Below are 24414 nucleotides of genomic sequence, written 5' to 3'. Positions count from 1 at the left end.
GTGAAACCTCGTGAATTTTTTTGAAAGGATAAGGAAAAAGTCTCCTTACATATCCCTCTACCATTGTGCAATAGGAAAACAGTGCAGTTTCCTCCAGATGTGGCAGATCTTGGGGAGGAGAGAGCCAGCTGCATAAAAGGCTTCCCTCTTCCCAGCAAGTCGAGATCTAACAGGGGTGGCAACCCCTCTAGGATACTCCTTATGGCTTTTTCCATATCACTGCATCCCTGCCCATGCACTAGAGGAGACTAAGAAATACTTTTTCCATTTTTCCGGGGATTGGATGGGGAAACAATATGTATTCCTCTTGGTTGCCATACAGTCTTTTATATCCCATTCCTTCTCCAGCACAAATATTTTCCCATCCTTTTCCCCCCTCCTGCATTTTTTTCCCTCCTCCAAAGTGTTTGGAAAAGATTTTGAGTGGTTGAGTGATCTAGGAAAATGTATGAAATGAACATTATTTTAAAAAATGGCTGATGGGGGAAGCTTATATGGTTTTGGGGCTTGAGCTATGATATGTCTTTTTTTTTAATATATAATTGAGTGAAAGACTTTCAAGAAAACCTGACTCCTAATTAATTTTTTAAAAGGGAATTGGGGCACTGGGACTGCCTCATAGGTATATTATAAGCAAATATCCATATTGTGAGCAACTCAGCAGGATGGAGTTTTGTCTCAGAACTCAATGGGAGTAAACTCCAGTGCAACACCTCTTGCACTAGGGTAGCTTCCTACTACGAGTCTCTCATGCATTCCCCATGGTTTATCTGCAGAGTTTTTTACAATGGAACTGCAACCATTTCGGGAAACAGATTTATTTACTCATGTCCATGGGAAAGTAACCACACAAAACTATTCATAAAAACATACCAGGCATGCCTTACTTGAATAGAACCCCTATATTTCATTTAGATATGGAAACAATGGGAATCTATAAAACTTTGTGTATACAAATGTTGGTCCTCCGAAGTCTTCGTAGTCAGTACGCATAGAGTAGGAAAAAGGTTCTAAGTTTTTAAGTGAAAGAATCAGTGCTGGAGAGGGAATTTCAAAACTGCCTAAGAGATTACTCAAGACCAAGATGTTTTTAATGGGTGGCCTCTTTTTATTTATATATTTATTTATTTATTTGGATATCCAGCTTGAGACACCATAAGTGGAGTAGATTTTCAGAAAGCCTTGAGCACCCACTCTTTTTAAACTGGTTGCATTAAGGTATCTGAAGATGAGCACCGAGAACTGCTGCATCCAAAATAAGTTTGCATCAGAAATCCAAATTCCCTCAATTTGGTCTTTAGAGAGGGCTTAGTGCTTCAGGCAGCTCTGAAAATCCTAGGCACTGTGCACAGTGCGTGTTTATCTCTGACACTGGCATATACAGGTAAACATATTCCACCTAGAACATTGTGGAGTTAATGAAATGAAGAATTTCAATAATTTTTCTGTGAAAGTGTTTTAACTAATTAATTCTTCTAGATGCAAATGAGATGTAAGCAAGGATAGAAAGTGTTTTTTCTCTTCTAAACATTAATAGCTGGTTTCAAGTTCTTATTTGATAATTTTGTTTTAAGACTTTTAATGTTTTTTCCCAATGTTTATTCTTGTGATGTGTAAATATGAAAGAAATATTAAATATTCTAATGTTCTTTCATTAAGACAATAACATTTCAAAGGCTAATGTAAAATCAAGCTGCTAAAGTTTGCAGTTTTTCTGTCCAGCAGTTCATTTATACAACTGCCCTGAGTAGATGCTATATGCTGCTTAGCAAACGGCCTTTAAGAGTTTCAAATAACTCAGTAAAGCTACTCAAAGGTAATATAACACTTCTTCAGCATCCTTAATTTGAGTTAAGAAGAAAATAGGATTTTCTCATTAATTAATTATTCACCCTCTCATCAATGTTTTATAGACGATAAAACACAATTGAAATGTTCAGAGAACTAATTGTGCTTGTTGCTATGCATGGAATCATGAGCTTATTTTTCAGAAAGTCAAGTTTTTAAATGGTGAAATGAGTCCTATTTTTGTGGACTGCTTTAAACGCCTTTTATTAAATTGTATATTGTTTCCATTTGAAAACATTTCCTTTCTTTTTCTTTTGAGAAACCTTGCTGAACCCTTACTATCAAAAGATTATCTTATTTCAAAACTGCAGATATAATTAATTTGCAGTGTATCTCAAACTGGTACAAATGTGTAAAATTTGTGCTTGTAAAAGCTTCTGCTTTGAGTAGCCTTACATTCTGAAAGTGAGATCTAGCAATTATCAAGCTCTATTGCATGCCTCATTCATGAAAAGTATATTTTTTGGGGATGATGTAGCTTAAAGAATTTGGCTCTAAAGCTTCCTTATCTAAAGCTTCCATTAAATTATATTAATTTAAAATATCTATGGAATGATACTTTTACAAAAATATTAAAACAAAAAAACAAATTAATGGGTTGGGTTTATGAAAATGACTCTTTACAGTAAGTAAAAAAGGTTTATCACAGTTTTGGTAACTTGCATGAGTTCATATCGAAAAGAAATCTTTCACATGTTCTTAATGAATTTAAAACTGTTGTGCTCTAGGTATTTTCAGTTGTATGCTCTGAAACAGTAGACACCATATAGCTTGTGCTTTTTGTCAGGGAAGCCTACAAAGCGAACTGCTGCTTCATTAGGACTGCAGCGTTTTCTTGGCCTAGAGATTGGGTAGCGGACGCTGCCGTCAGCCAGCCAGCCAGCGTCACAGCGGTCATATCCTAGCAGTTTCCAGGCAGCAAATATCTGGCCAACTTTAGCAATCTGTGCCCCGTCCTTCAAGCAAGCCTGAACAGCTTCGTCATAGGTCAGCTTGGTTGGGTGTATTAGGTAGTAAAAGCGACCTAACAAGAGAAAGAAAGAAAGAAAGAAAAAGTCATTAGTGACATGAACAACATGCTACGATATAATAAAGATGACTTTGAGAAGAAATGGGGCAGTTCACTGCAGAATCACATCAAGCAATATGACTTGTTTGGAACCACGCATTTTATACTTTGTGATGTTAAAATATTTTAATTTTATGTATAATGGGTTTATAAATAATGGGAGGAAAAAAATACACATATAAATGTATGCTAACTTAGCAAGACAAGTGAAGGTGGACCCTCACTTCATTCAGTTGCAACTAAACTGTTGTAATGCATTTTACCTTTGCCTGCACAGGCAGAAAAATAGGGAGAAAAATTCTGAGGAGAGAGTTGATGGAAGATACTCTGGGATTTAGAAGAAGGCTTCAGTTCTACATCTAGCTTTAAGGCAAAAGATGAATTTACCAACAAAGTCCCCATGATATTCCAGCACAATGTCTGAGAAACCCTGTAGAGTTCAGGCAAACCAAGTCTCATAGAGCAGTAGCTTATTGATAGAGAAGGGAAATTAGTTAAATGTCTGAAGTAATGTAATTCTACATTTTGCTCTCAGCATTAGATTAAAACTCTTACGAGTTTTCTTCTCAGAAGCATGGCACAGTAAGAGTTGACCTTTGATGGTATTTGAGTGAGGGTGGCTAGAGGTAACACACGCAGCTTTACTCTTTGGCAAGGCGCTGCCTTGTTTCTGATTAAGTACAAGCACAATTTAAAATTTTTCTGTAAGAAAAACTGTTGAGATATTGCACAGCTTCTCAGAAGCAGAGTTTGAACCTATAGTAGATAGAAAACACGCGTGTCGTAAGTCTTCATTATCACAGTCAAAAACGTTTGCAGCAGTTCTGCAACTCTGTTTCTTTTTAGGCATCAAAGGGCATATTCACCATAAGATGACATTGAACTGATAGTGCTATTTTTTTTTTTTTAAGTACCCCAGTTTCAAGGTAATGAAAACATATGCCAGCAAGTAAAGCTCATAATGGAAGTCTCCTGTACTAATCCATAAGCAGCAATAATACAAACATTAATTTCACTTATCAAGGCAATATAAATTCATTGTATGCCTTTTATATGCTTTATATTCAAGGTTATTTATCATGACTAGATTGACAATTAACCAACTGCTACGTAGAAATGGATTGCAGAGGAATAGCACTTAGCTGAAGGAATAGTAGTTTCCAAGTAAGTGTAACATTTTCAATCCGACTCTTTTTCTAAGGGTGATTCAGCTGGAAAACAAAGCAATTTGTCCATGTAGGGTTCTTGTTACAATTTCAGGGCATACTCTTTACTTCTTGATTAAAAATATACTCCAAAATTATAAGCTTTTTCTTCCTTATAAAAAATAGGCAAACACACAAACCTAGTTCTGCTCTGTTTCAGATTATTTTCTTGGTGAAGAAAAAACAGTGAGAAAGATGAAGTCTTATTTGAGCTCTATATCTCTGCAAAAAACATAGCTTTTTTAAGCATGGAAATGTCAGGTCAGATGAAAATATAAGGAAAGCTGTATTAAATTTATGTTAAGATTTGAAATTTTGCACTATGATGGGAATCATTTTTTTAAAATAGCATTTACATTGTGGCTGTCGTGGTGAAGAAGCTTTTAAACAATTTCATTGTTGTCAGAGATGGTATCCACAGTGTTTCAACAGAAAACATTACTCCTTTGTAAAAATGCGTATTAATTCGATTTCAGCAAGTTGACAGCATTTGTGTAGTGTTGCTAAAGAGAATGTTTATTAAGAGGAAACCTGTTCCTACTATATTATTAAAAGATTTCCCCAAAGCAAATAGGATTTTATACTTAGGCGAACAGGGGTTTGAACTGATAGTATGTAAACTTCACCTAGCTTATTAGTTGCTCTTCAAACCATATGTCAATGGAATGTAATTTCCTAGGGATTTGCCGTAAGGTCAGGCTTTTGACATATGAAATCAATAATAGGAACTCCTATACTCTGCCCTTCCCTTAAGTAGATGAACTTCAATAGTAAACCTCATGTGGGAAAAGAAAATGTGTATCCAGATTAAATAAAGTGCTATCAATAGACTCAGTACAGGTTTTCTGATTTTGCTGGCCAACAGGTTAGAAGGATTCCTAATGTGCTGGCTTCTCAGTCTTGATATTTATTAATTTATGTGGCAGGAGATAGAAGGATTAATTGTCTGCCTCATTAATAGCTGGTAGTTAGGTTACCCCTACAGAGGACAAGCGTGCTTGATCTGACGCCTCACTTCAAATCATGGAGCAGAGGGTCTCCCCACGCCTAATCAGACCTCAGCTATAGTGGGCATTTTAAGCTTTTTCATGTAACATAACAGTTTAAAGAGGAAAACTTGGGCACCTGACCTAAATACCTACACCCTCGTGACTGTAGGAGCTTGAGAGATGCACTACCAAGGGAGATTTCCCCAACCTCAGCTCTGAATCAAGACAGCAAATACCTGAAACTAAGTTTTTATACTGCAGCCCTGGGTTCGTGGCAGTGAGCCATCATACTGAGAGGCCACGAAAGGCAGTGCCTGCCCTCTCTCTGGCAGGGGTTAATGCAGTGCCTTGGAAAGAAGGCTCTTGGCCGTGCGCTCGGCGGGGAGCCTCCAGCGGCATGGCCCGTCCAGCGGTGCTGCAGCTGCACCGCGTGCGGGCAGCACCCGCAAGAGAATCACTGAGCGCAGGCCTCCCTTTGCAATATAGGCAGGGTGTATGTACGCCAGGAGCTTACAGCTGCAGAAATCAGTTATCTAATTTTCCTGTATCAAAAGTAAACTCTTTTCCATTTGTGGTTTCATACAGCAATATAAGATGTTCTCAGCAGCCAGCAGGATATTTCTGCAACTTGAGCTTTTTGTAGTCAGCTGCTCAAAAACCTCCAGTTCAATGTATCTCAAAAGTATATAGTTGAACAAGGCCATTTCTTCAAAATTCAAGAACATATTAAAAATGTGAGAAGTGCTATGCTTTCCATTCCTTTAATGAGAAGAACCTGATAATTATTTTAAAATATAGTAATGATTTAAGATAATTGACTTCAAATTACCACATGAGAATGTATAGGAACAGATTAAAACATCCTCTTGCACCCTTCCCCCTCTCTGCAGAGAGTCCAGTGATACAGAAGTGCCTAACTTTAAATATTCCATTTTTAAGAATGGATAGGAAATTTCATTTTAATGAAATTTTACTTTTCTTTTTAAAACAGTGGCTGCACATTCCCAGTGGCTAAAAAGTCCATTTATCTGGACTGGGCAAATGAGCCATCAGCATACAGTATCCAGAAAAGACTTTTTACTCTCTTCTCCCATTTAACTGGAGATGGTGGTTAAATCATATGTGTTATTGTAATAAATAGGTTGTTCACAGCTGCACTTTTAACATGATCCCATACAATTCATTCTTTGTATTTTTAACTTTGTTAACATAACAGATTTTTGCGTGATTATGCTAGAACTGATAAAAAATCATTTATGCATTGTGATTCTATGTGCAAAGCATATAGCAAATGCATGTTAATGAGCAGAATGTGGGAGACAAGCTCTACTTGTACCTTTTCTTTCAAAATTTTTAATTATATGGGAATGGGAACTGACAGTTATGTTTATATTTAGCTCACTTAACACCTTCCAGTGCAAAAATTTCTCATAACCTTTCTTTCAGAAATTCCCTGAGCCCCTATGGGAAGCTTTTGAAATTAGGCAAAGAATAACCACTTAGACTATACCATCACCTATCTTTGTCCCATATCTTTTGGGGGCTGTGGGGGAGACTGGGGCAGCAGGATTCACCTGCACTTATTCCCTTGAATCACCTTTACGTCCTGGAGGGAGCATATGGAAAGAAAGCAGCTCCAATCCTCAGGGCAGGGAAGGGGGAGAAATTGGGGGTGGGCTGTGATCCCTCATTAACCTGTGGGTGACGGCAGCTTGTCCCACCACATGTAGGGTACGAGCCTGCAACTTTTCCAAAGAGACTGGACTAAATTGGCTCCCACCACAGAGGACGTGCAGGGAAGCAAACCTCAGTGAGGGCTGTGTAGCGAAGCATGTGGATGTCAGGAAATGCCAACGTGGCAGATCTACCTTAGATGCTTCCCACCAGCGGGATATTCATTTTCAATAGTCTCTATCAGCTGAAGGAATCTAAAATCAGGATGAGAACCATGTTGCCAGTTGATAGTTATTTCTGTGGAGGGAGAAAGATTATATGTTCCTTCACAATATTTTAGGGCACAATCATCATTACAGCTGGGACTTGAAATCCTGCTACAATGCTTGTACAGAAAGGGACCAAGTGGTATCTTTCCTGTGCAGCCATGCCATGTTATTCCTTGAGCTCTGACTGGTATGTATATGGATAGCATTATGTTAATGTTATTCTTTGTATAGTTTTATGAAATGCATCACTATATATTCTTGGTTAATTGCAATGGTCAATTGCTACTACCAGTATTTACATATACATGATACTTTTTTTTTTTTTTTTTTTTTTTTTGCTTTGCCTGTATAGTCACAAATTGTCTGAGTTCTTACATAAAGGAACAGAATGATTTGAGTATGAAATGGTTATACGAGCTAAATAAAACATTCAAGCTGTGCACTTATACTAGTCTAAGACAGACATTGTCAAGGGTAATTCATAAAGTACTGATTATTTTATATTGTTTTGCAGAAAAAACATTCCTGAAACAATTTCCCCATGCAGTTAACAGGAATATGTGCAGAATTCTTTACTAAGCGTATCAAAACAAATTCTTACCCTTATTATTTGGTTTATTCAATTGACCACAGTGGGGGTCCAGTAGCTCCAAAACGAAAATACCAAATCTGGATTTGAACTCAACTGTGTTGTCAACTATGCTTTCATTTTTCACCTTAACAGCTGAATGTAGTTTTGTTGTTTTGGACCCTTCTTCTTCAGGTAAAAAATAAGCTTTATATATATTTTAGTCAAAGACTTTTTAGTTTCAGCTGTTGAACTAGTTAAAAATGAGTCCTTTTTGAAATTTCCCCCGAGATTATAATGTGTTTTGGGGATTCCTTTCTCTAAAAAGAACCCACTGAGCAGAAATTTAAACCTCACACACCCTCATTCTTCATAGCAGCTCACACAACTGACACCTTCTGAGATTTTTTTTTTTTTTTAAGCTAGCATTACAATCCTGTGATCCTAGGGCTCTTGGCATTTCTCCAGCTTGCTTATATAAAGCTGAAAGCTTTTCTGTTTTATACTGTCAACAAATTGCAGCAGTCATTCCTGTTGCTGAAAATGCATGTTGTCCTAATCACACCTCATTTTCCTTGGCTGTTCCTGAGCTGAGAGAATCAATACTGGATGTAGGATGACTCTTTACCACAGGAGGAACAGCTCTTTGCCCATACCTGTTATTATTGACAATTTGCAACCTGGTTGCAAAATGGGCTATCATAAGCCTTTTCCCTTTTCAGTGAGAAAGCTAATGAAACTGTTAAACGGACATAAACTATCTGAAGTGTTGAGGTGAAAATAGGAGGCTGGGACTTTGGGAGAGTTGCTAGGGTTACTATGAATATTAAGGTATCATTGGGACGTGAATATGGAGGACACAGCTGGGAGGTGGAAGGATAACGTCGGCTGGGGAGAAGGTGGAAAGGAGGTGGATGGTGAGAGAAACAGACGCCCAGATTTCATACTGATGCTTTGGGAGATTCATCTAGCACTGAGTTGGTGGAGCCTGGAATAGATGGTGCCCAGTTCTTGACATCACCCGACTGCCATGCAGTATTCTGCACAGCAGATGGCTTTAACAGACTCACCAAGATGAGTTTCGTTTGGGTGTCTTCCCTCTGAATTCTCAACCACCTCTGTGCCTCTGCCTCTCACTGCCTCAAGCCTTTTTATCCCTCTCTCTCTTGCTGTCTCAGTGTACAGACCTTGCTTACCCTTTGCTACATTTTTTTCAGAAATGATCTTTCTCTTTCCTTAAGAGAGACTGTCCAGTTATTAACAGCTTTGCCTGAAGAAAAGGTGGTCACAAACATTTACTCTGCAAGCACTTCAAATACTGCAGCTATTACTTTTAAAAAATTTTCATTGATTTTTTTCTCATTTATTTAGTACAGGGTTAAATCTGTATATGAGATGAGCTCATACAGAATTTGGACTTACATAAATTAAGTAAGAAAAAATGAGCCAGCATTTCATATGCCAATGATGTGGCATGATAAAAATCAGATAAATATTTGTTTCAGATTGCATCCAGCCTAACTTTTGATATCTTTGGTTTGAGGATTTGGGATTTTTTTGAGAGGGTGGAGCAGACTTAACATTAGAGCATATCTTCTGAGAGCAAGGCTTATGTTTATTTTTTTTATGTGTGCTCAAGGACAAACATGCCTCACTGTGGATAAGCAATCTGAGCATAAACAAAAAGGGCCATGCTCCTTGGTCTGGTTGGGCTGCAAGCCAAACATGTGTGAAGTTGGATAGAAATTACCCACAAGAATGAAATTGTGGAAGATTGTAGACTGCTTTTGCACATATTCCCTTGCAGTGTTCCCCTTATTCACAGCCATGGTTTTAAATCCTTTTCAGCTATTAGATTAAACCTTAGATGATAGTAAGCTGAGATCAAGTCATTTCCAACCTAAAGTAATGCCTACTAATAGCTAAATAAGCTTGCAGTCACTAAACTAAGGTTTAGAGTACCCTAGGATCATAGCAAAAGTGGACAGGTTAGGGCTTTGACAGTGTACAAAGATTAGGAATCTAAATTATTATGTATAAAAGCTAGAAATAGCTGTGCTGATAAGGAAGTATTAGTCATATGAGACTTGGTGCCAGCACTAGAGGTGCTTGACAAAACAGCAGAGACAATCAGAATTTTGTTCTGGAGATATATTGGAGTTGTAAAACATCCTAATTATAAATGATTTTGAAAGGAAAGCTTAATTAAAGGAATTATGGTTTCTTCCTGACTTTAACTGAAATAAACTGGGCATATATCAGCATTAAAAATATACATACAAATTTTAAAGGAGTGAAAGTGAAGATATTTCAAACTGCTGCCAATATAAGTTCTAAGCTTTAGAAATGATCTATGTGTACATGTGGCAAAGACAATTTTACTCTAGACATGTGTCTCTGTAAATTCAATAATAACATTTTCCAAAGCTAACACAAACTTTGACAAATCAAATATCACTCGCTGCCCTTTGCTGCCATTGGAATTATTTTCTTTTTTAAGCTCAGCAATGGCCTTTTTCAAGGCAGAAGAGACTCAAGCTCTTACCATTGAAGTTCGAAGTGAAACAGAAAACGTCGTATCTGCTTTTATCCTTATCCCAGAAGCCGTAATTCCTGACCCCCGGCACGGTGTTCCTGCCGCCGCAGGGCTCGCGGGGCTTGGTGATGGGGTACTGCACGGAGCCGTCGCTGAGCCAGCCGGCGTTGCACCAGTCCAGCCCCGCTCGCCAGGCCTCGTAGAGCTGGTCGAAGGCGGCGATGACGGCGTCCTGGCTCCGGCACGCCTGCTGGGCCTCGTGGAAGTTCAGGTTGTACCGCCCCAGGCGCGGAGAGTACGGGAAGACCACACCTGCGGGGGCAGAGAGAGGGTGAGTTGTGGGGGCTCTACCTACCGAGGGCACAGGAGCAAGGGAGACATCGCCTGGAGAAGCGAAGGTTGCCCCAGGCCGCGGCAGCACGTTAAGCTGCTCGGTTTCTGGGGAGAAATGCTCCTTCCTCAGCAAGTCCGCCCGTTCGTGCCAGGGGGGATCGGAGCGGCTCCTCGCTCGCCCCGGGGGGTCCGCTCCCCGACAGCCCGTCCTGCTCCCGCGGGCTCCTGCTCTGCGCGCGGCCCCCGCTTTCCCCGCTGCGATCTCAGCCCTGCTCGCGGAGAGCGCGTGGGGGTGAGCGGAGCCGAGGGGAACTTTGCAGCTCAGTGGTTTTCACCAGAAAGTGGCCGTTTCACAACTGTAAGATACGTTTCTCATTTTGATTAAAAAAAAAAAAAAAGTAGAAAAAAGCCAATTCTTTTTTTTCCAAGATGCAATCTGAGGACTTTCTGGTACTCATTTTGAAAGAAGTCATATAGAGGATAGTAGTATAGAGTAGTATCAGCTATTTTTTTAGACATAGACATTAAAATGAAATGTCTTGCTTGACATAAGAGTGTTACTTTCTTTTCATGGATTTTTGCTAATCCATGAATTTTTCATGATCTTTTGCTCCTGATTCAAAACAGTTTTCATCCCTTCCCCACTCTCCTTTTTTTTTTTTTTTTTTTTTTTTAATTTCAGATTATCGTAGGAATTTCATGTCAGCTTAATAACAACAGTGGAACACTAGACTGGTAGGAGACACAGTTAGGGTCCTGAGGTATTAAAGCAGGAAATCTACAGGGAAGTTAAATCAGTGAAGATGTGTATTGCTTTAGCAAAGGAGACTTTTTGGACTCTTCCCAGTGGCCGTGTGGCAGTTCGTCTCCGCAGCTGCTCATGGTGGAAGGGGAGCTCCTCGTGGAGAATGCCAGTGAGCGCAGGCCCTTCAACAGGAAACTGTTTTCCCCAGTCATGGCTGGTGAGTAAGGCGGCTCATGGGATGAAGCAAATCCAGATGGCTCCAGAAGGAAGCCATGTGAGACACCACCTCTATAGGTGCCAAGAACGGCACTGGCATAACTGAAGAGCATGCACTGGAGAGCCTGGAGGACCGGTGAGTCCTGGCCCGGAGGCATGGATCTACTGATGCTTCTTTGTGCCCCTTGTGGGACATGGGCCACCATCACATGGCCCACAGCTTGGTGTGAGCCATTGCAGTGGGCATGGCCGAGACCCCTTCCTGTGATGGAGAGTGCCCAAGTGGGGATGGGAAACATGGGCATGCCTCCAGAGTTGTTTCAATACTGACATTTAATCAACATCACTGTCTTTTTCTTACAGATTTGCCTACTGTATACTTTCTCCTTGTTTTACCAAAAAAGTTCTGTGATTAAAAATTACTACTTGAAGCAGGAAAGAGGCTTCAGAAAATGTTGAAGAACCACCTCCCCATATGGCTCTGACAATAGGCAGTACAGAGAAAAGGGAGATTTGTAACAAAATTTTTATCAGACCACCCTAACCTTTGGCAAGGTTTAGAAACTCAACCCAGCTAAATTTTACTGTTGGCTTTAGCTCAGTCTTTATAAGCTGAAACAAAAAGGCATCAGAGAAGATCCAGCTCAGAATGTTTATTCTCAAACACCTCTGTAGAACTGAGAGCTGTAGGATGTAGAAAGACTGAAGACAAGATAACACATTAGGAGATGAGCCAAGAGCTTTAAACTGGTAAAGACATCTATCTTTTTAATTTTTCCCTGTTGGTGAATTCTCCTGTCTATAACAAGTTCCTTGTATCGAAGGCAATGTAGCATAGGATAGAGAAATTACGTTATGGTCATGCTCGACTGTCACCATGCAATGAAGTCATTCTTCTTTTTGAACATACAAATCCACTTTGGTGTCTATTCCACTAGTATCTTAATGTCGTTTCTCTTTCCCCTCTCTTCTTCAGCCATCTATTGTCCAGGTAGTGTTATTTCTGTTAAATAATATCTTTGCTATTACTAAACCCAAGTGACTTGGTCCAGGAAAATAAAGTATGCAAATGTAAACTTGGTAGGGTAATAATAAACAAGATTTTGTTTTCCGGTAATTAACTAGAAAGTCTTCTGACTTTCCTTTTGTAAATCCTTTGTCAAGGGCTTTTCAGTTATTAGCTGTTCTGCACTATAAAAGATGAATGCTAGGTAACACATTGTATGCTGTTAACTACAACTTCATAAACAAGAAGTTAATTCTGGATCTGTGAAAAAAAATTTAATCATTTGTTCTCCCTCAGTGCTAATGGCTAGAAACATCAATGACTATAGTAAGAATGTAGCAAGTGCCAGAGGAGTCTAAGCTTTATTACTTTATTAGCAATCTAATGCTTATTATTTTTCCAGAACTATACCTCCCCAGACTCCTAGTCCAGTACATGTGTTTGATCTGCACATACATGTCCAAAAAAAATCTAAAATCACTGGAGATGGATACCTGTTAATAAAGGTCCAAACTCATATACTTCTAAGGACTGAGCAACAATCACTCAGAAACCATTCAAACAGATTTGATTCCTTATGATTTCCAAAATCACTTTTTTTAGATAATTAAATATGAATTTAAATTTGTTACAAATCTACTTAAGTTTGACAGTTTGGGCCATAGCATTTTAATGACATAAATATGCACAGAACCGTAATATTTGCTTTGGGCTATATTTGGAGAGCAGGCTAGAAGCTGATTTTTGTTTGAGTTCATCTGCAGTACAAGTCTGCAACTGATTAGCATTAATTTCACCCCACAGACGGGGGTAGCCATCGGTGATTTTATATAGCAAAATTGACCTTATGCAGTTTTGTTTGGCTTTGCGTTATCTTGCGTCTTTGTTGTTACTGTTTATTTTCTTCCTCGTTTCCCTATCAAGCCTAACACTGAATTGATAGATAGATCTATACTATGCATCTTCTTTTTGCTACAATTTAGCAATTTTGAACCTTAGTTAACCGAGCAACAGCATCTTCAGTCTTGGCTCCTACAGCCCATCAAAAGATAACACACTCCATCTGGGCTTGAGTGGACAAAGCTGTTGGGGGCTTGTTGCTGTTCCCGGACTAGAAACAGAATCTAAACACCTGACTCCAATCCTGAGTTTTACTGCAAGACAAAACACCCACTTCCAAATGTTAACAAATTCAGCTTGGGAAATGAAAGATGTGGAAAAACTTCCAGCCTCGAATTGCTGTATTGCTGCAGTTTTCGATTATATTTGAATACTTTTTTTGTTGGTCATATGAAAGTTTCCCTGAAGTCTTCTGCTGGGAAAAGATGGTATTTCTTTTACAAGTACTAGTTTTAGCTGTTTACTTATGGCCTGCTCTTTTGTTCAGTCTGAACAAAATTTCTAAATCTATCCCGCTGTTTTCTATATTATAGGTCCTGTTGGCAGTACCTGTAGGCAGTCAAATGCATCTACCAACCTATGGGATGTGGCTCTTTATAGGGAGTGAGTGGTTGGACACTTGCTTAAAACCAAGGAATGGTAATTCTCTCACCCTGGCAGTTTGTGGGAACTTTGGCCTGAAGAGCCTTAACTTGACCTTAGTGACTCAGTTCCTTGCTTTAAGCAAACAGCTGAGGCATTTGCAGAGCTTGAATAGGGAACGTTAATTGTAATTTAAATTTAGAAGGTAGCTTCTCCCCCAGACACTCAGTTCTCTGAAGTACCCCTGTTAATAGCAACTTCTCTTCTGCCTTCTTCCAAAGAAGGAGGAAAGAAACTGAAACACATTAATTTAATGGTGAAAAAATCTCTTAGTGAAATAAGAGGGCCTGATAAGGCTTGCTGTATATACCTGTGACAGTGTAATCACAGTCCTGAAGATGGTTGCTGTAATGGAATTTAGGATTTCTACCAAATTAGAACATAAGAACTGGAAGTATAACAAAACCTCCCCGCATATGTGCCCGTATTTCTATGAATGCCTTACTCTCAGTGCTACTAATGTACAACTCTACTTCTATTGTTACGGTTTTCAATCACATTTTTTGAAGGCAAAACCAGGAGGAGAGAGAGAGGGATCAAGTGAAGTTGTATTTTTTTCCTTTTTTTCAAAGCAAGCCATTGCTTTTGTGCAGAAGGATTTAACGCTACTTTTTTGTCCTGGCTGGAGAAAATCCTTTTTTCTCTATTTGTCTTGAGAGGGAGAATTTTGAACAAGCCTATAAGGATTAGATGCTTAGTTATATCAGAAAATAAGTGTAAAATAATTTTTAAAATAGAGCTCCATCTTGCTCACTTAAAGAATGGAAAAGACATGATATTGGCATGGAAAAGACATGATATTTGTATGTCCTTTGTATATTATTTGTGTTATGCATTCTTATGTGCAGGTAGTCCCTGAAAATCAACACGAGTCCTTTGCAATTCTCTGGTCACTAGAGATACATTCCCAGAGCAAGGAGGTGTAATGGTTACCCAGGGCAAAAAGACGAGGAAGGAACCTGAGAAAGCTCAGCTCCTATGACAATTTTGGGTTGTCTGTTAAGGCAGCACTGTATACAATTAGCAGTTTTAAGAGTATTTACAGATAGAACAAAATAAAAGAAATTTCTGTTAACTCATATGGGGGAAAAGAAAGTCTCTTTACAGCCAGAGTAAAGAAAGGCTTCCTTCAGTTCTAGTCTAAACAAAAAGTAAGTTTTTTTGTAGCCAGTGTAAACACAGGATACAGTAAAGTTTGCTATAGGCTGTACTGTAGGGTACAGTTTTATGCTGGCAAGTTTATACACTTGAAGGCATAATTTTCCATGTTGGGTTTCTAAAATTCTGTGAAAAGTGGAAACTTCTTCATTTTCCTTGAGAATCCATCTCTATTTCTCTGCCTGTCAAAATCGTCAGATACTTGATTATGTAGCACAGACTCCATGGGTGGCCACTGGCTTCTGGCAGCGGCAGCAGCTCCGGGGAAGCTTGTGGTGGTGCCCATCCGACTGTGTCCCCCAACTAACCTGACAGTGGTGTAACTCACTTTTGACAAATAGAGGCTAGACTTACACATGCCTGGACTTATCTGGCCCATGGGCAGACTATGGCCTTCTTTTTGCTGCAACCTTTGTCACATTTGAAGACTGTAGTTTGTTCTTGCTCTCCTTAGGCTAGTCAGTCCCAAATCTTTTAGCATTTCCTTTCTGACTATGGTTTCTAGATAATTTTACATTGCTCTATTTTGGACTTTTTACTTTTGTGTATCTTTCTTTTATAGTACCATTGCTCACACTAGACATGGTACAGCTGTGTCTGCAAAGACTTGATACCCTGTCACAGAAGGAATGAGACTGGTCTGACATGATTTGCTCTTGACAAAGTCCTGTTGTCTTTTACTCTTTTACAAAACTCTGTGTTGTCTTCTGGGTATTTACAAACAGTGTGGCCTGTAATTTTTTTTTTTTTTTTTTTTTTTTTAAGACAGAACAACAGATTTGTTCTGTAAAGAATGTTTTAAAAAGCTTTTGGTGTATGAATGTGACAGCAACACACAGAAGAAACAAATTATTAGGCAAATTCTGATATCCCTGGCTGCTGAGTGCATGGAATTGGTAAGCTTTAGGCTCTGCGTATTGGTTTCAATTATGAATTCCTTGTTGCTTACATGCAACTTAAGAGAAAATAATTGTATTAGGAAATGATTACAGTGACAGTTTGGGTCAATTTATTTATATGAAGTTCATGAATTTGATCTATTTTGAACTATAAAGTCTTTTCTGAAAGAGATGGCTATTCTTTTTCTAATTCTATCTTGGGCCTAAAGGCTAATGTACCTCTAAGCAGGATCATAAGACCTGATTATGTTCATTCTATTCATTAGAGCCACCCAAAGAGATATTTTCCATCTAGAAGAAGCAGTCTGCAGATATTTTTAATAGGTTTATCTAGATCTGCATATTTCTGGAGCTGTTGAAAGCACAAAGCAATTATTTCAGACCCTATATTGAAAAGCTACTATGTTCAGCTGTCTTCTATCTATGTAGACAGAAACTATAAAAAAAAGTTTTCCTAATAGATTAAAGCTCTGCCTTTTGTTGGGGGTTCAGTATTGTTCCACGTTCTTGGTCATCTGGGCCATGAATCTTACCTCCCTGAAGGAACTGTGCACAAAATCTCTGCCTGGAAAGTGTGACAGAGGGCCAGTGCTGGAGCCTTCATCTGTCTGAGAAGTTCAGCACACAAGCCTAATATGGTGAGGTTAAAAAGTATCTAGTATTCGTAAGAAAGAACAAGAGTAAAACACTAAAATAAAGAAACTTTAATGTAAGCTGAGAACGCTTTCTTTGCTTGTGACTAATGTAACAAGATCTACCTGTTCTATGAGACCTTTTAATTTGATTAAGGTTTTAACTCCCAAAACATTCAACAAAGAATGTAAAACTCATAATGCTTTTTTTTTTTTTAAATGTAAGGAGCACAGTATGGCCAGGTGAGTGGGAAAATGGCTTTAGGGACAAGCCCAAGAAAAAAAGTGTCCAGCGCCCTACAATACTTGTCATTTTTCCAGACACCATTCCCAGCTTGATATTGCTGCCTTCAGGAGAGTTCTTGTACTTGTAAGGCTGAGCTACATAACTAAACAGGATGATATTGATTAAATGATAAAATAGTGGCTTTTTTTCTTTCTTTCTTTTTGAAGGCTAGTCTTCAGTTGCATCATTTTCATTATCTGATTTACAGTACAACCTCATGAACAAATGCCTTGGCTCAATGAAGGGGGCAGAAAAGTGTAGGTGGGGCAGAAACAGAGGACGTGGGGGTGCAGGGAAGGCCTGGCAAATACTTCATCTGGCTTCATTGGTAAAACTGGCAGTTTGTGAAACATGGTATGAATCCTGGTCCTGAGTTTTAGCTTTGAGCCAGGACTGTCTTGCTAATGGAAGGGGGACATGGCATGGATCTGCTTCTCTTAAATAGTATCAGAAAAGAACATTGCATACCAGATGTATAGCAGATGTAAAAATTATGGGCTAAATCTAATTCCACTGCTTTTTCAAAGCTAAAATTACCCAGTTATTGCAGATAGTTTATTTAGTGATGATTCCAGGAAGCCTGTATGTCTAATAAGAACAGATCACTACTGTGTTCAGAGAAGAAAAAGGTCCTTTGAGGTAGAGGTCAATTATTCTCACTGATATATTAATATGCTTTCACCTAGCCAAAGCTTTGCTGTTTGTACAGTGAATTCACATTGGAGTGATCAGCTGTTTTGTACCGCTGTGGGGCATTCCTAGATATAAATGGTTTTGTCTTGCTGCCAATTAACATCCTGAGGGCCAGCATCTCAGGACATCAGGCTTTTGATGCAAATCCTTCCTACTGTGAGATTAACCTTATTATTTACAACAGATGTAGAATGTTAGGCTAGGCTGATAGATTTTTCTTTTGTCCAAAGACAGTGATTTTTTTTCCTTGATCAGTTCTTCATTGCCCAAATGCATGAAACAGCAATTAAAGCCAGCACTGCATGAAGCTGCAGGTGCGATGGAAAAAGATGAATGCATGAGTGTGAGAAGAGAGGAATACATCCTCCTTCATTATATATACATATCCATTAGAAATATAAATGCATTTTAATCGTTATCATTTTATAAGACAAATGAAATGAATCTTAGAGCCAAAATCATTGATTCAATTACCTTAAACTGGACTAAGTTGTCTTATTCCAAACTGAGACACTCAATAGTCTCATCTGTGTTCTGGAAAGGTTAAGTTTTACCATGAGGTTTCCCTAATGAGATTTTTCTGAATGTGCATCATCACTCTATAATGTCAGACATGAACAGTTTGACATCTCTCCCATGTCTGACCAAAGTCACCAGAAGAGACATTGTTCCATTTGTTAAACAGATCCAAATCAAAATGTATAAGCTTTCCTTTGACTAGAGATTGGAATATACTTGATTAAAGAAATATGATTCCGCTCAATCACTTTTCCTTTTTTTTTTGAGGGGAATGGAAGGTGGGAAGCAGTGGTGGTGCTGGAGAAGGTGGGTTGAGGGTGGCATGTTGCAGGTGAGACACTGCTTATTAGCAAGCTAGAGGTAATGCTGTTTATGATTGGGACATGGAACCCAGCTTTGATATTCAATGGCCTAGTGCTCTACCAACATAAATAGTCAAATAAAAAGGTAGAAAATCTCATTTTTTCAGCTGTGTTTTCAACAGAAGTAGCTCCTTTCTATCTTGGAAGCAAGGATGTCAATATGCATCCTGACTGGTTCTAGACACCTTGCCACCGTGAGAGGTAGGATTTAGGCAGTGAAACATCTTTTAACTCTCTCTCTGTCTCTGTCTCTGTCTCTGTCTCTCTCTGTCTTTCTCTGTCTCACTCTCTCGGAAAGTGAGCATCTCCTCACTTTCTGGGAGGAAAGGACTCCATCTGGAACCTGAGACGAGCCTCTGCTGCCACTCAGAGCCTGTAGGCTTCCCAGCAAGGGGCAAATTGGTTTAGGAGCTGCAAAATACCCCCAGTTAGCAGATTTGTGTCTTTGTGGAAGACACAAATGCCTCAGCTCAGATGCCTCAGCTCCTGAAGAGCCTGGGGAACCGCCGCATCCTCCAAGGCCGCAGGTCCTAGGTCCAGTCCTTCTGAACCTAGAGTGATAAATTCTTTCCCCCCCTTGTCCTTCCACTTCAGGCCTTGAAATTAAAACACACATTTTTTTCTGTGTTTAGTGTTGACTAACTTGTGTGGTTTGTCCTAAGTATAATTGCCCTGGGGAATGTCAGGGTTGAGATCCCTCCCTCTGTTCACGTGTTGCTTGGGGAATGTAGATGTCTATCTGTGCAAACTTGCTTGTAAAAGTCTAGTTGTGAATTTAGCACTTAATTCTGGGCACTGTCAAAAAAACCCCACATAACTGTATTTTGGTAACTACTGTGTGTAATAAATAATAAAAAAAATTCTAGTATAGAACCTTTCAAATTTTGATCTAACTACTCTGCCATGCACAAAAGTATTTTCATAAAGCTTCAAGCCAAATTTCACGTTCTGATACTACAGCTGTCAGTTTTCTCCTCTTTCCCAAAGTCTCCTATGACAGTAGGCAGCATTTGTGCTGGAGTCTCCTCACTTTTAATAGCAGAGCGCTGATGAAGTTTAACTCCAACTACACACCGCTAAGCGGCACCAGCTGAGTACCTGCACGACATTTGTGGTGTGATGAATCCTTTAAAGATTTTACACAGGTTCTGACCTTTTTACGTTGGCAGAAACATCATTATGCCATAAAACACTGGGAAATCCCAGTAGCTGACTGGGAACAAGATATATTACTGTTTCTGTGAAATATTTTTGAAGCCTGACAGATATATGTGCTTACGATGTGAGGAGACTGACAGGGGAGTATTATAGCATGCTGTTGTGCAGAATTACTAAGGAAAGCTATATCCCACCTAGCAATGCGGGAATGGACTCTAGCACTGTCTGCAAACAGTTCAAGAAGAGCAGAGACGTGCTGGGGTCGAACACAGGTAACAGCTGTCGCCTGTTCCTGGTCTGGATTATATAGCATTTGCTATTTCTCCTGTATGCCAAACGGTTGCGTTTACCCCACATGTTTCTGTTTACATCCTTACTATCTTGAAATCATCCTGTGAAGTGACTGCCCTGGAGCTGTTGACCTTGTAACACCTCTCCCGAATGCAGGTCCCAGAGCTGCAGCCCGGGTAGACTCCAAAGCCTTGCTTTTACTCCCGTAAACCAGAACTCGATAAACTGAAACTGGTCTCACTCCCGTGGCTCGTCCCGGAGAGAGCAGCTGCAGGGAGCAAGCGCTGCAGCGCTTCCCTGGCCCAGAGGAGACCGAGCACATCCGTGCCGTTGGCTAATGGAGGAGAATAAAGTAATATGCCTTTTCCTCCTGCTCATCTCTCTCTTCACTCAGAAATGAGTTTTAGATAAAGCAAATTGGACGTGTATGCAGGTTAAGTCATTTCCTAAATTTTGAAGAACAGCTTATGTTCTTATTTCGGACTGATTACGAGGGGGAGAAACAGTCTAAGTCGACAGTCCCACCAGCACAGAAACTGTGAGGGGCTTTTCTGTGCTCAGAAATATAATACATTAGCAGCCTCTTACCAAGCAAGGAAAAACGAATGCAAGGAAGGCGAAGCCGTGCCACCTATTTGGCTTCAAGAAGCAGTGGGCTAGTCTTATTCTGTATGCAAATTAAGTACATACTGTAATGTGCAATAGAGTGAAAGCTGAAGATTCATATATCTCAGCTATTTGCCAGTGTGTAAGCCTGGATCTGGGTTTTCCTTTATTCTCCCCCCCCTTTTTTATTTATTTTTTTATCCCCAACTACTCTCAACAGATGATTTAACTTCAGATGATTTAGGAGTTTTTTTTCTCAGACACACACTTGCTGGTAAACAGAAATGTAAGTGAAGCATCCCCATGCAGCTCTTAGTTTATTGGTGAATACAGCATTTTTGGGGAAAAAGGCCAAATAATGATTTAAATGCACTGAATCGCATAATTTTTTGTGAATTTCCTAAGAGTAAATAAAAGCTGAATTTTGGTCCTCCCTAAGGTCATCTCAGTAATTTTTATGATGTTTGTGTACTATACTGTTTACAGGAATGTTTCTGAGGAAACTGACTACAGACTACATGTAGGAATTATCTTGGCAGGCAATGTAGGGATTTATTTCATATAATTACAAGGCTGGAAGAAACAAACTATTGTCTCTGGAAAACTACTTTAACATTGTTTCTTTTTGCAAGAAGATTTGTATCTGCTTGACAGAACACCGGCTGAAGTTCTGTGAAATAACCATTAGGGGAATATTTGATATATTTTTTCCTAAGTCTACTACTGTAAAATACAAAGTACTTTCTGTAAAGTGATAGGCCCAAATTAGAAACATTTGGAGTTATTCATGCTATGCTTGGTCATTTCTTTCAGATCCCCTCACACTGGGGCTCACTGGGGGGCTGAAAATGCCAGAGGCTAGTATAAGAAGCTATAGAAGTCCTAATGTTCTTCCAGTTTATGTTGGCTGCCAGGCCAAGATCCCCAGAGCACAATGAATCCCACTTCTCAGCTGGTTGTTATCACTGGTAATACATGGTATTAGGAAATGCATGCATTTTATAACACTGCACATGTCTGAATGTAAACAGAATTCAGGTGTTACCTACCTTCTAAATCCAAAGCCACCACTGCTGTATCATCCTCTAAACCTTCAATCACCTCGCACTTGTATCTCCCGTAATCCTCTAGCACGATATCTGTGATTACAAGAGAGGCATCATTCTCGCTGCTTTCCTTCAGAAACACTCTGCCCTGGTAGTTTCCATAGCTCTTTCTGTGATGTCCCATTGCAACAAAGACGTCCACTTCTTTGAGGTAATCTGAGGTGAGTTTGGTCCACTTGACGCGGATTTTGTGAGTTCCTGAGCCAGCTGTTGATGTGTGTTCATGGTAAAATTTACATGGCAGTGTGACATTGCCACCCCGGTGTGTGAAGACTTTAGTTTGTTGTGCTACCACAAGTAGACGGGGTCCATTTTCTTCTAGGATTTAAGGAGAAAAATAAAAACAAGTCTTAGTCTGTAGTCTACCTTTTACAGAATGGATGTATTACCAATGCATTAGCTATATTATACCATAGGTCTGCAGGGTTAGTTCCCTGCAATTATATTGTACCTATGCAGCAGTAAGGTATATAAGCTGGTAGTATGTAACTATTTACTTAGTCACACACTTAAAGGCTGATAACACATGCTGAAGTGAGATTAAATAGCAAAATGCAGCTTTACTTCTCAGTCTGTATATGGAGGAAAGTAGTGTGTGTATGCTCCCAGAGAAAGAGAAGGGCAAACAGGTTCCCAGCAATGCCTGCTGTGTAGGTAGAGGCCGCCCGACGTAATCCATGGTCATGATGATAGAGTTATATTGACTGGATTAATCACGAGGTATGCATGGGGGGGTTAAGCCCTTTTCCTCCCAACTGCATAGTCTGATAACTTGTTAGATCTCCCGTAAGAGATCTCTTACTTCTGAGGTCTTGATTTTGCAAATCTGATTGCACAGGATATCACAACCAGGTATTGTATTAACTGCACGCTGGGAACTTCTCTTGCATGTTACACCAGCTTCCCTGCCTCACTGTTTTGTCTACCGTCCAGGTGAGTATGGTCCTCCATAAAAGACACCACACAAACATTTTGTATTTCCCTGTGGGCTGTTTCAGGCCTGACCACCTCCACTTTTTTTTTTTTTTTTTTTTTTTTTTTTCTTTTTCATAATTCAATGTTTGGATACAAACTGAGCTCAAATGGCAGCATACAAAAACCCCATTGAGATCCAGGATACAGTGAATCATTCTCACAAGGTAGGAAAAATGTAACTGTACAAATAGCACTATTTATATTGACATCAAAAGCATCAGCATAATTTTAAGATGTCTCATTTTCTACTTGCATTTTATTCCAACCTTTAAGTTCCTGTTCTGAAATAAGTACATCAAAGGAAGGAAGTTCCGTTTACCAGAACTGTCTGTCATATTCACCATGATACCCTCAAATTACTAAAATCCTGCCCTCCTCAGATTTGAAGGAATCTCTCCTTATTTTTTCTTTGAGATTTTGCTCTGATTTTTCACGTGAAGGCATATTTAAATGAATAGCACCTTTTCTCCATATCCTTACCCCAGCTTCTCTGCTCCCTTTACTCTCTAGTAGGTGTTTGCCACTGATGTTACTCTATTAAATTGTTGTGTTTGTGTTAGAACAGGTGCTCACTTTCTTGAGCCTTCTTTGCTATGCTCTGTTCCTTTTTGGCAAACCCTGGAAGCACGGGTTTGATGGTGACAGTCAGCTGATGGATCCAAAAGCTAGAGTACTTCCTTCTTTTAGCACCTCTTGCCTCTCCTCTCAGGTATGGTTTAGCAAGCTCAGCACTGCTGCAGATATTGCTGTCTTCTGCCACTGGGGACACCAAGTAAAACTGGCAGTGAATCACCAGCGCTCCATTCACCAGAGCAGAACTACTGACCTCACTGTATGTAACAAATTACCGAGGAAGACTGTAACTACACATGCATGTTCAGTATAGCAGCAACTGCCTAGATACGTGATTCTCAAGTCTGAGGCTCGATCAGGCTCCCACTGACTTTAGCAGAAGCCAAGGCAAACTTCCTGAGGCAGAGGGGGTGGGAGGGTTGCTATAAAGGCCAACCTGATGACTCTGAAGGCTAAAACAGTTTTCTGCCAGCTTCAGTGGGCTTGAGTCTGGATTTAAAGGACAAAAATCTAGAAGTGCATGCAAAAATTCTATCATCAGCTTGAGAGGTCTGGATGATGGAAGAAGAAAAGGACTGAATTAGAGAAGCAGTGAAGAGACAGATAAGCTGATGGACAGTCTCTCAACGATGAGCCCATCACACAGTATTTTACCCAACGAGCTGTCTGTTTACAGCACTGCAAAAACACACAGTGTGTCTGCAGCCACAGGGAGTGGAGGGAGATGTTAAGATTTGTAGTTTGTATGCATCCTCAGAAAGTCCCAGGCTTCTGACCATTGACTGATCTGCTGGCTAAATAAATATATTCATTCCCTGTAGTGGGCAGTTTATGCTTGACTTCACTATCTCTTGACGCTGGCTACACAAAGCAGAAGCTTCATCAGGCTATATGGCATTTCATGATTAAGTCACCTGCAAACATATTCAGAAGTGGTAATTTCAAAGACAAATTCATTGAGTTCAAATGCTCTACCATTTAAGAATAGAAGGTACCCCAAATTGTGCAGTTCTTTGACAGGAAATGCTGTGTGAAGAATGTTGCTATTATCTGAAGGGAACAGATAGCTGGAAAGCCAGATTCCTTGAGAATGAACAAGTCTAAGTGCTGGAAGTAATTTTACTAGGATGAGAAACCTCCCTACTTAGTGAAAAAT

At 39.6% G+C, this 24414-nt stretch overlaps 1 protein-coding gene across 1 annotated transcript in view; it reads right to left on the bottom strand.

Annotated features, from left to right (window-relative positions):
- Window positions 1-2549: 2549 nt before the first annotated feature.
- Window positions 2550-24414, bottom strand: part of HAPLN1 (hyaluronan and proteoglycan link protein 1) — a 31340-nt gene continuing 9475 nt past the window's right edge. The window contains exons 2-4 of the mRNA XM_062600009.1: window positions 21654-22028; window positions 10168-10470; window positions 2550-2872 (exon numbers count right to left, since the gene is read on the bottom strand). Coding sequence (XP_062455993.1) covers window positions 2583-2872; window positions 10168-10470; window positions 21654-22028 — 968 coding nt within the window. The 3' untranslated portion in view covers window positions 2550-2582. The remainder of the gene's footprint in view (window positions 2873-10167; window positions 10471-21653; window positions 22029-24414) is intronic.

The sequence above is a fragment of the Rhea pennata genome, chromosome Z (assembly GCF_028389875.1).
Source record: "Rhea pennata isolate bPtePen1 chromosome Z, bPtePen1.pri, whole genome shotgun sequence".
Taxonomy (NCBI): domain Eukaryota; kingdom Metazoa; phylum Chordata; class Aves; order Rheiformes; family Rheidae; genus Rhea; species Rhea pennata.
The sequence above is the reverse complement of the archived record's forward strand: the minus strand, read 5'-3'. Positions and strand labels throughout refer to the sequence as shown.